Source organism: Salvelinus fontinalis, chromosome 30, assembly GCF_029448725.1.
Source record: "Salvelinus fontinalis isolate EN_2023a chromosome 30, ASM2944872v1, whole genome shotgun sequence".
In the NCBI taxonomy this organism is placed as follows: Eukaryota; Metazoa; Chordata; class Actinopteri; order Salmoniformes; family Salmonidae; genus Salvelinus; species Salvelinus fontinalis.
The window spans coordinates 26,881,456-26,893,250 of record NC_074694.1 but is presented as its reverse complement, the minus strand read 5'-3'; the positions used below and the strand labels follow the sequence as shown (position 1 = coordinate 26,893,250).

At 45.0% G+C, this 11,795-nt stretch overlaps 1 protein-coding gene across 3 annotated transcripts; it reads right to left on the bottom strand.

Moving 5' to 3' along the window:
* Window positions 1-1,198: 1,198 nt before the first annotated feature.
* On the bottom strand, window positions 1,199-10,854 carry fam20a (FAM20A golgi associated secretory pathway pseudokinase). 3 transcript variants are annotated; one of them, XM_055890185.1, is made up of 12 exons: window positions 10,572-10,854; window positions 8,937-9,420; window positions 7,064-7,242; window positions 6,849-6,899; window positions 4,825-4,903; window positions 4,610-4,702; window positions 3,321-3,436; window positions 2,967-3,147; window positions 2,691-2,800; window positions 2,408-2,489; window positions 2,259-2,318; window positions 1,199-2,074 (listed from the first exon to the last, which is right to left on the bottom strand). In XM_055890185.1, the coding sequence occupies exons 2-12, from the start codon at window positions 9,329-9,331 to the stop codon at window positions 1,795-1,797; spliced, it is 1,626 nt and encodes a 541-aa protein (XP_055746160.1). In that variant the 5' UTR covers window positions 9,332-9,420; window positions 10,572-10,854; the 3' UTR covers window positions 1,199-1,794. The 3 variants fall into 3 exon arrangements, with proteins under 3 accessions (XP_055746160.1, XP_055746159.1, XP_055746161.1); XM_055890184.1 differs by lacking the exon at window positions 10,572-10,854 and adding an exon at window positions 9,553-10,445; XM_055890186.1 differs by lacking the exons at window positions 8,937-9,420; window positions 10,572-10,854 and adding an exon at window positions 7,663-8,025.
* Window positions 10,855-11,795: the final 941 nt, after the last annotated feature.

Sequence of the window (11,795 nt, the reverse complement as noted above, 5' to 3'; positions counted from 1 at the left end):
CGACTGAGTCATTTACTCATTGGTTGTCTGAATATGTCCATACTATAATATTAATGAATAGTCCTAACTCTGGAGGGCAGTGTAGTACCTCTTCTCAATATTCTTCAGTGGTTTCCTTTACTCACTATACCCACATTGATCTGAGAGAACAGGACAGGTGAAGGCAAATCTCCAGGAGGGCCTCTTGACATTCTGTTTTATTGGTTCAGTCCATATGAAGAAAAGAGATGAGCAAAGGACTCCACTGTAGCCTATTGGTGTTTGGTGAAATTAGATGTTTAACTGTCGGTGGATGAAAGAAAGCCACCCACTTCATTGGAGAGCTCATAAAGTTAGTAAACTCAGAACCCACTCCTGCATGCGTTTAAGATCAGTCACTGTTGCACAACCAATAAATGTTCTGAGCGTTTTTGCTGCTGACACCTTATAAAACAGTCTTCCATAAGCTCCCTCCAGCATTGTTGAACAGAAGCCAAACTTCATTTGGTGTGATTTCACTTACTCAGGCTCTTTAAAATAGTTGTGGTTATTCTCCCTCTTCAAAAACATCAGGATGCATTGGATTTGTAGTCAGGACAACAATGAGAACAGCTCAGAGCAAAAGGTCCAGACATGTTGAGATGAAATGATATCAAACAGAATGTAGTTTGAAGACAATACTTTGTTTCAGACTAGTTAGAACAAAGTATAAGCTGCACGTACACATACAGTACTGTAGCTGTGATGATGAGGTATTTATGTCAGGGTGTGGTATGGTTGTGAAAGCTCTTAAAGGGCAGACGGAGAGATACCTGATTAAACAGACAGCTACCTCCTGATGAGACAGAAAGACACCTGATGAGACAGTCAGAAAGACACCTCCTGATGTGACAGTCAGAAAGACAGACAGACAGACACCTCCTGATGAGACAGACAGACAGACGGGCATTAGACATCTACGTGCTATCTGGAAAAACCATGGGCTGTTTAAATTAAGGTTTAATAGGTAACACTTTCCTGTAGGAAGAAACACCTCATACACACACTTTCTTTTTCATCCATGCACTTTCTCTCGGTTTCTCTTTCCTTTTAACTTTCACTATGTATGTCTAATGTGAAGCCAGATCAATCAAAACAGTTACACAACAGAAAGCAGTAGAAATGTGTCATCATTTCTTCGTATTAGAGTTTTGTTCAATGAATCACTCCAAATCATAACCTTTATTTACACATTTATATTTGATTAAATATCTGTTGGTACAAGGTTACTTCACAGAACCGATGTGCAATCATCCTTACATAGAATTCAAATGACAGTCACATGACTGTTGAGTACTGAAGAATGGTGTGAAATTGTGAAAAGGCAGAAATCATCTTAAATTATCCAGTGCATCTTCCACAGTAATTTGGCTCCTTTGATGCACTGATACTGTAGGTCCATTTCAATGCACTGCAAGGCAGAGGGGATCTCCAGAGAGGGTGCAATGCATGGAAGGTGACCTCAGGTGACCTCATAGCCCAAGGCCATGTGTGACATTTTGACAGTGCAGGAAAGCAGTGCTGCTGTCTATTGTTAAAGCAGACCGTATCATTCCAAAGGTTTGACTTCAAAGACTAGTTCGGAATGCATTACTCTGTGAGAGGGACCAGACCCTGTGGTTCCTGCTTTTACAGGACGAGGTCACCTGCCATCATGGTCCTCAGGCTGTCCTTGGTCTTAAGTTACCTCCCCTTGTAGGACTTGGGGATACGTCCAAAATGTCACCCTATTCCCCTATTATAGTGCACTTCTTTTGAATTCCTTGTTAACCTTAGTTACCTCTCCTTGTTGGGCGCAGATACTGGTTTGACAGACTCAGGCATGGCGGAGGTATCAACAAAGTCTGTGGTGATCACCTGAGCCTCTCCCAGCCTGTGGACACACCTGTGGACTGTCTTCAGAACACGCTGCAGCCGGCGGTCCAGGGCCTGCAGGTGGGGCTCAGTAAGGACCGGCTGCAGTGCGTCTCCTCCCAGGGACTCCCTCATCACGTCACTGAGCCTGTAGCGGTCCTGGGAGAGGAGCTGCAGCCGCAGTAACGTGGAACGCTTTATACTGAGAGGTGAGGAGGGGTGGGAGAGGGATGGAGGTGAAGAGGGGGAGAGAGAATGAGGGAGAGATAGGCAGAGAGTGAGACTTGACTCGAGAGTTGCCATGCCAAGTTAAATATGAATATAGGCTCAATGTTGGTGTCAGTTCATCTGTGTTAGTGACTATAGTGTATGCTCTCCATATTTACATGCAGCACTGTGACAGTGGAGCCAGTATGGACATCTCATCTTGAGAATGCTTCCCAAACCTGAAACACAGGAAGTGATGTCATCATAAGGGAACTAGAAATATTCCATTGTGCAATGACTGAAGTTATAAAGCAACTCTTGTACCCACCCTCTGGCGTTGTCAAAGTGAAGAAGAAAACCTTCATCGCCAAACTTGGTGAAGATCTCATAATGGTGCCTGTCCATGTTACCTGAGGGAGAGTGCCAAGAACAAATATTCACTCACACAGGGCTACAGACAAAAGTAGTGCACTGTAATTGGGAAAGGGAGTCATTTGTGACACGGCGTGTTTATTCAATGTATAGACAAAGGTAGTGCACTACATAGGGAATAGGGTGTCATATGGAACAAGGGCAGGGATCCATCAGGGGTGATGGGTGGTCGTACATACCAATAAGGAAGTCAAAGATGGCCATGTCTATGATGTTGAGCAGTCGGTTCCCTGAGTTGTAGGGATACAGCTGCTTTATGGTGTCACAGTACAAGGGGTTCACCTCCCACCTGGTAGAGACAGGATATTAATGTTACCAAGATGTTCAGTCTGCCATATTACCTTATCAAAAAACAGTCAAATGGATAACTTTCAAAATGGAAATGAGAGGCTCCAAAATGGTATATGGGAAGAGATGACAGTAGGTCTCAGGGTTAGTAAGGGTTGTACGCATACTCCTCCCTGCCAGTGAAGGTGTATGATCGTATCCACGGGTTGGGGATGGAGATACGAGGGGCGATGCTGAGACCGGGGAGGTAGGCTGACATGGAGCCCTCCAGCAAGTCAGGGCTCCCACACACTGCATACTCCGTCTTACACACGTACAGACACTTAGCAAAGAAACACGTGTTGTTCGCTGTTTGAAAGAGAATATACATAGATATACTGTAGATTAGTTTAAACCATCAGTATTCATCCTCACCTTTTAATCATAGACTGATTCATTAAGATCTAGGTAGCAGGTGTGTAGACTCTCAAGCCAATGTGTCTTATTATGGAACTATATTGCTCTAGTGGGGTAATGCCTACCTGGAGAGGTAAAGAACACACTCCTTAGGTCCTCATTGTGAGTGGTCAGGAGAATCTCCCCCGTCAAATTCACCAGCCTGCCCACCACCGGCGGTACCCTCCGGAAGTCCAGGATTCTAGAAGAGAGAAAGATAAGAGTTCCATTCTGATGAACGCAAACTCATACATCTTCTACTACTCAGAGTTCTAGAAGAAAGAGTTCCATTCTGAACAGAACAAACAATAGAAAGTCAGATGAACTCATAGCTCCTGCAATCTCTCACCTCAGTTGACATACACAAAGTCACAGGAATTGAATTCAACTTTACAGATTTTCATCCATAATAACGCCTATGTAATTGCCTCTGTTCCCCGCTGTGTAGTCTAGCAGTTGTTGATGTGTGGCTACAGCCCCCAGGGCCATATTTACAGTCTGACAGAATTGTGTGTCTCAATAACAGTCATCTGTGTGTGTATCTGAGACTAAATACTGGAGATGTTATTGAGGTGCTGCATATCTCACCTGCTGATTGGGCCTTATAATGATAAAGCCTCTGGTACAACACAGAGACAGAGACACAACACAGAGACATTGGTGGGAACACACAGACATACTAGACATACAGTATCTAGTCTTAGACAGTGCTGTAGTGTAGAGTCACAGTGTTCAATTCATGAATGATAACCGAGCATTTACTCTTTGTTCTTCTTCTCTTCTTTTCCACTTCGTGAAATTGACTAAATGGTATATTGTGAGGTAAAAATGTATGGAACGTAATAACTTGATAACTTCTTTGAGCTTTATTAGCCTACATCCATGTACACCTATCCATAATGTTGTTGTGCGTCAAGGTATACCAATCACTTTGACTTGCTGTCTTGTGTGGTTTTGGGTTGATAAGCTGTGACTCAAATGACTGTATGTGACTGATGACTCACTTCAGTTAATGTGCAGTAACCTGGAGGCATGGAGGTTAGAGAGACTTTACAGTAGACAGCAGTAATTACACCTAGGTCTGTGGGGGAAAAATGCTTGGCTTGGGAAGGAGACATGTTGAAATAGTGGAGAGGCCTTCATCTCCCCAAGGAAACTCTTTCACAGTCAAAGGTATACAGAGGTACACATTTTAGGATCTGTTTGTTGGGAGGCAACTTGAGAAATACAGTATGCTTGAAAATCATTCAATTTGAAGGGTTCTTATATGCTTTCTCAGAAAATAGATTGAATCGGCGAGAGAGTTCCAGGTAAGATAAGGTTGAATAAAACAAAATTAAATAAATATGAGGAGAGTACAGGTTGCCAAGGTTACCTGTCCAGATGAAAGGCAGCAATCTCAGCATTGTGTCTCTGGAAGTCGACGAAGTAGAACAAATCATCAGGAGTCTCCTGGTCTCTCTGCTGTCTGAGAGAAGGAGATGAGAGGAAAGAGTTGCTAACGAGTGGTTCATATAACTACAGTACTGTTAAAAATATCACTACAAACCAGAGCACTCCCCCTGATTGATTTCCCCAAAAAACAATCACCTCATGGGTTTGAACATGGCCTTGCCAAAGTTCTGCATCTTCAGGGCCAGCTTGAGGTGGTATCCACTGGGCTTTACCACTGATACCGGGAAAGAGAGAGAAAGAGATCGAGAGAGACCATGAAAGATAACGAGAGAGAGAGACAGTGACGGATCAAAAATTAAATTAACTAAATGAGGCCTTTTCTCTAACCAACCACTCAGCCAACCACCTGCCCTCAGCTTCTGTGTCTCTCTCGGCAGCTCTTTGTCTCGTACAGAGAGAAAGCTTGGCAAAGCTAAGCTCGCTAAAAATCCTATCCAAAAAACACATAGTTGGCCGGAAATCTGACCCAAGTTTATTTTGCAGCTCGAATCCTTAGGGTTTCTATTTGATTCTGTTAGATATTCTTTTCTTTTCTCTGCTCTAGATCTGTTTCAGCCTGGACCTGTTCCCAATGATAAGACCATGACAGAGGCTGTAATGGTTCCACAGATGGAGAACTACACTCAGTAGGGGTTCTCTAGTATGTCAGGGTATTTAGCATACCGTGGCAGAAAGCAAGGCTAACCAGTAACCATAAAGATACACACTTCTCCTGATTCCAGCTGATTCAGCTCAGTCCTCTGAAGTTCTGGCTTATTAATAGTTTACAATCTCTCTCCGCTGTGTTTAACTGGAGGGAAATCAAACAGACACAAACAAGCTTTGAAGTGCAAAGGGAACATTGTTGCTATTTCAACTGTTCAAGAAGAAGTGGTTGAAAAAGACATAAATTAAAAATTAAAAAAGTGGGACAGAGCAATAGAAGGATTTTGGGTTCTTGGAAGTGTGTTTGTGTTGTTGCTGAGGTTGGAGCCACCTGTGTGTTTTTAGGGAGTGTGATTGGAAGCTCTACAAATCTTGGAACGCAGCCGGCTGCAGGTCCCTGTTAGATGAGATTGCTGTGTGTGTGTGTCTGTCTGTCTCTCTGTGAGCGTGTGAGTGTGTATCCATGGTCTGAGTTGTTTGTTGCTTGAAGGTATAGCAAAGCTGTGGAGACTGCCGGTGTGTGGGCTGTTGTAGCATCTCCCCACTCTCCTGCTTCATGAGATAAAGCTTTTTAAAGAACACTCTTCCTTTGAACTAAATGAGTCTGTCTCTGCTCTCTGTCTCCAGGGATGTGACTTATGAAGATCTGGAGAGTGTGAGAAATTAAAATGATGCTAATTTATGGGGCTTGGAACCAGATGAAAACAAAAGTCTTGTCAGTGGAGCGACTGGGTGTTCGGCTCTGATAGCACGGCTGAGCACCAAAGGAAATAACAGAGGGAGCAAAACTACAAAAGAACCAGTCATGAAGATGACTGTGTCAACTGATTCTCTCTTTTCTCTCCCTGTCCTCATGGGAAACTTTTTAAGCAAATGGAATGCATCTTAGAACTGTGGTAGCAGGAATGCAAGATGATGTTATATTTATGCACCAAATGGTTGTTTTATTTAATAGAGTAAGGTTCTTAGGACTCTCTCTATCTTTTCTGAGTTAACTGAGAGGAGTCTTTATGGAGCTTGGGCTGGCAACTGATTAAGTGATGGCTGGGTGATAAAAACCTACAGCTGGTGTTCCATAGATCAGATGTGGTGGGTGTCACTGAGATAGAGAGAGCCTGGAGGAACAGAACAAAGACCTCAGTAACCCTAATTATCCTGGCATCTGGGAGACAATACCAGAAGCAGATGACCACAGGATGAACCCAAAGTGCCTTATGGTGCCCCCAATCTATATGGGGGGAGTTGAACCAGCTATGACTAAGCAATCTTGGTATCTGGTATATAAGGAACAGCATGGTCTGTAAAGGGTAGGCTCTCAACCCAACAGTCAAGAGTGTTGAGTCGACGGTTTCATTATGTCAATAATTAATCGATATTGAATAAAGATGATTGTTTGAAGAAATTACCAAGTCTCTATCACTTGAATAGAATATTTCACCACAGAACACAAAACACAGAAATCATAGAGGAACAAAACAGAGCAGATACGTAGACAAGACAGCACTGGACCTTACCCCGGGTACAGTCACACGCTCCTTTGAGGGCCTTTTCGTCTTGAGTGTAATCTGCATAAAGACATTTCTGCAATGAATACCTATAACAATCATATAAATGGTTAAAGGTTCAGGTCCTATAGCACCTGCATGCACTGTTGACAGTGACTATAATGCAACACTCATATGAATACCGCTTATATGAATGGTTATAACGCTCATACAACAGGTCCAACCTGCGCTGATGACGGCGGTGGACTGCATGTCCTTCAGCAGGCGGGGGATTGTGGGGTCCTCGCGGGCATACAGAGCGTAGCGATTAATGCCCAGGTGGAACTTCAGCCAGCTGGCCTCAGGGTCAAAGGTCGCTTGGTGTTCCAGCAACGTTGCTGCCTCGCTGTACAGCTTCATATGCCTGGGAGGGAGAGAGAGAGAGGTGTTACAGTGGTGTTTTGGTTATGCATAGCCTTGCCTTTGTTGTACAACGTCATAATGTATTCCATGAGGTGGTGAGAGAAGCAGTCAAAATGAGGTCAGGGTTAGGGTATGCAAAACAGTGGAGTTATCCTTGAAAGCCTGTGATACCCACTGTGAAACTCATACAGTATCAAATCAAATTTCATTGAAAGCGCCTTCAAAAATACACTTGCAACCTCCATGGTGAGGACAACAGTTCCTTCACCGGACCAACAATCATCCAAACCTTTAGGGTATTTCCACAGAGGAGAATAGAGTCAGCGGTAATCAGTCAAAGACAACTGCAAATTATTCTCGGAGGAAAACATTTGTAGTGGCAGCATTCCAGACAAACTAAAGCCTAGTAAACAGTCGCCACCTTTCTCTTGGACTCTCTGACTCCCTCTCGAAGCTTCCGAGCTGTTCGCCCTCACTTAGGAATCCCCCTTCCTTCCTCTCCTGACACTTCTGTATGTGTCCCCACAGAAACATACACTTAAAGTAAGGGCAGGAATCACCCCGGATCCAAAGCAAACATTCAAACCATTAAGGAGGTTTGGGAAGCATGTGGCATTGGTCCACCGTTGTGCCAGTTCTGACCGCGGTGGGTGGGAGGGTTGGTTGCTTCTCTGCGTTCAAACATCATCAGTTGCTGTGGTCAGATGACAGGAGGGGTCGTCACAGGAAGGCTGACCACAGACCACTACCAGAGACCACAAACCCAGGAACTAGAAACTAGGAACCAAGCAGCTGGCTGCAACAACACATCACCTTCCTCTTTCAGTGGTCTTGATTCAAACTATTGTTGTATGCCACACACACACACACACACACACACACCATAAATTGTAGTGGTTGACTTGTAAGCCAGTAAACTATAACTGCTCTATTTCAGCCTCCAAATAAAACAGTCAAAACTTTCCTCAGAAGTCCCTACGAAAACCATCCATCCTCTTGTTAAGTCCATTTCTCTTCTGTTGACAAGCTGCTGCAAGATTTTTGCAAGACTCTAAGCCCTGGGGTATCTATTGTTATGTGTCATTTAGAAGTAAGCCAAGGGGGTAGAAATCTCCTCTCTTCATATTTCTTCTGTTTTTCCACCAATGAAGCCCAAACAGGATCTCTCTGAGGGGAATGCACTGAGCTGTGATGGACAGTGTTAGACAGGAGCCAAGACAGCTACAGTCTGTTCAGCTCTCACAGGTTTAAAGGATTTCATCAGGTTTAAGGGTCTTGTTTACCTAGCACAGGGAGATCCAGACATAGGCTCTCAAATTATGTTTGAGTACTGGTTCCAGACCACCATTAAATGCTGTTTACAACATCGACTTTAAAGACATTTTATGGGGTTAGTCTTTATGGAAAAATTGCTTGCCTAAGAGAAAACGTTTTGAGTCGACGTGCTTATGCTTGAGTGTCTGTGCGTGTGTGTGAGAGAGAATAAGAGAAAGAGGGAGAAAGAGAACGGTGTGTTTATGCATGTGCCAGGGATCCACAGCCGTAATGTCAGGGACCCTACCCCTCCACCACATCGAAGCCACAGTGGGGAAACACACATGTCTCCCAACATCTCTAGTCCCACCAAAACTAAATCACAACCATAACAAAACATTGAGAAATATCTAAACTCAGGACTGTGTGTAGAATACTCACCTCTCCCAGCGCGAGACCTTCCTCCTGTAATACCCCATTATCTCTTCAGACTGTAACAGCCTCTCTTCTAGCACCAGCTCCGGTGTCTGGATGTTATACAGGGGTTGAGCAAACAGCCTCTCCAGCTTCGAGCCCCAATCTGTAAGGTTGTCCGTAGCTCTGACCCCCATCGCCTGGAGGTCCATGGAGGTGGTGTTGGAGGGCCAGGGGGCGGTGAGGCCGCTGTACCCAGCAAGGGTGAAGTTAGTCCCCCTGGAGGAGGGACAAATGCAGCCTCCATCATCTGGTCCTGGTTGTCTGTGGCGGAGCTTGGGGAGCAGGACGAAGTAGAGGTCAGCAGTGAAGATGGCTGTGAGGGTCACAGACAGGAGCAGACGGTCTCTCCTCAGCATCATAGCGGGGGGATGTGAGGAGACAGAGAGGGAGATGGAGGGGAGAGACAGAAGCGAGACTAGAGTGAAAGACTGGAGGAGAGAGATAGTGGCTAGGGAGAGACACGGGAGAGAACAAGAAGATGGAGAGAGTAACCAAAGAAGTCTTAAAAGACAGAAGAGAGAGACCAAGATAATAAACTAGACAGTGAGACTAAAGAACGAGACCATGTAAGGAGCGAGACCAGAGAGAACAGAGAAAGAGAGTAGGTGCTGCTCCACAGTAGACAAGCCGTCACACCGCCAGCCACAGGTTGCAGGTGAGAGGTCAGAGGCTAGATCCGGGTCTGTCTGTGTGCAATCTTCCTGGATGAAGGTGGTCAAAGCCCAAAGCATGTGCTGAACACAGTCAATGTTCCAGGTTCCAGGTGCTTGGTTCCGTTCTGGCTCAGATCAGATGAGAGACAGTGTGTGACAAGTGACAGGTTGTTTTGTGGCTCCAAGCAGAGGTCCTTGGCTGTGTGAAGAGAGCGTGTGTCCATCTCTTGTCACAGCAGAATGTAGAGTGCAGTCCAGCTTCTGTCCTCCTGGTCTTGCTCTGACAGTGTGTGTGTGTGTTTGTTACACGCCTGTTGGTGGGAGATTGGAGGTCCAAGTCCAGTGTGTGTCTCCTGGTCACCTCTCGTCCTCCTGAACGCATTCCTCTTCATCTGGACCTGGCGAACAGTGTTCTCTGAGAAAAGTGAAAGTCTGTGTGTGTTTGTCTGTGTGTTTGCTTGTACATGTGTCTGAACAGATTTACAAGTCTTTGTGCATGTGTCTGAGTTGCTCTCTTTAGGTGTATGTGTGGTGTGTGTGTGTGTGTGTGTGTGTGTGTGTGTGTGTGTGTGTGTGTGTGTGTGTGTGTGTGTGTGTGTGTGTGTGTGTGTGTGTGTGTGTGTGTGTGTGTGTGTGTGTGTGTGTGTGTGTGTGGTGTATATGTGGTATGTGTGTGTGGCTTGTGTGTGCGTTGGTGGGTGTGTTAAGTCAACCGTCTCAGTGTGATTGCCTTGTCTCTGGTCATCTGTCTCCAGCTCTCCTCTCTTCCGTTGGGTGAGTCGGGTGTGAACACAACACTCTCAACACCCTCTCTCCTCTTTTCTCCTCCATTCTCTCCTCTCCACCTCTCTCTCGTCTCTCTCCACTCCTCCCCCTTTCCACCCCACTCCTCCCCCTTTTATTCTATTATTCTCCACCCATCTCCTGTAATCTCAACTCCTCTCACCTGTTCCTCAGTCAGATCCACTCCCCCTCTTCCTCTCCCCTCTGCTCCTCTCGGTCTTCCTCTCCTTTACTCCTCTGTTCTAGACTGCTCCCTCCCGCCCTCTTCCTCTCCTCAACACTGCTACCGCCCTCTTCCTCTCCTCTAAACTGCTGCCGCACTCTTCCTCTCCTCTACACACCTCCCTCCTTTCGTCTCTGCTTCACTATGTTCAGCTCCTAGGCACTGTTCCAACAGCACTTTCCTCCGCGTCCCACTTCCCATGAACACACACACACACGGACACACTCCTCCCTTACTCTGTCATTCTTGCAAGAGGGAGAGAGGAAGACAGAGAGAGAGCGAGAGCATGGTGAAGAGAGCTAGAATGTGTCTACCCACACAGAGTAAGACAGCGTTGACAGACACTCACACTCATACACTCTTTTTTATGCTTCTGCTGTTTCAGTGGGTGAAAAGGTTCTTCAATGGCACTACTAAAAGTCACAGTAGACTACATTTGTTATTCTAATTCCCTGAGTAGCAAGAAACTCAGAGGGTATTTCCTAGACTCCATCTGTGTGTTGTTGTTACTGTGGTATTTTAGAAACATCTGTCGTGTGTTTGGGTGTGTGTGTGTGGAACTTGTTCTCTGGGGGGTTTCACTCTCTCTCTGAGAACGAGAAAATGGACCCAGACTCTCCTTGATTGATGTTGTAAATTAGCGAAAGGCGTCCGTAACCTGACCTTTTAGCTGTTAAAGTGCTTCTGTGTGAAGACACTAAAATGAGTGAAGTGAACACTCCCTAGAAGTGCTAGGAATACCACAACTATGAAAATATGAGCAGCTATTGTTGTTCTAACAAACCTAAATGTTTGATGTAAAAATAAGCATTTTATTTAGACAGGCGACAACCACTATTTTTCACAACAGACTGAGCTTTCCATTTGATTAAACTGTTGTTTGCATGTGACTCCTTAAAAGGCTATTGTCACAGTCCCCCTAAAATAAACCTTGGTAGCCTGACACTGATAGAGAGAAATCATTTTTTAAATTATAATATGGGTTCAATTCGTAATACCTCTAGATTATCATCTGACAATTCCCGAAATCAACATATAATGTCTGTGTTAGTATGAACCGGGAGTTGTTTACTTGCTTTGAGCTAACCCTGTTTGTTTCTGTTTTATCCCCGACACAAACACTGCTCTGCTCCTTCTAGAAACGTTGTTTCCCTCTCTCTCCAG

Excerpts from the sequence above, each read along its gene's own strand:
- fam20a (XM_055890184.1), bottom strand. The coding sequence starts at position 9,703 with ATGCTTTGGGCTTTGACCACCTTCATCCAGGAAGATTGCACACAGACA. Across the intron at positions 6,900-7,063 it reads CACCGCCGTCATCAGCGCAG|ATTACACTCAAGACGAAAAG; the intron begins GTTGGACCTGTT and ends GTCTTTATGCAG. Across the intron at positions 4,904-6,848 it reads AGCGTGTGACTGTACCCGGG|TGGTAAAGCCCAGTGGATAC; the intron begins GTAAGGTCCAGT and ends TCCCGGTATCAG.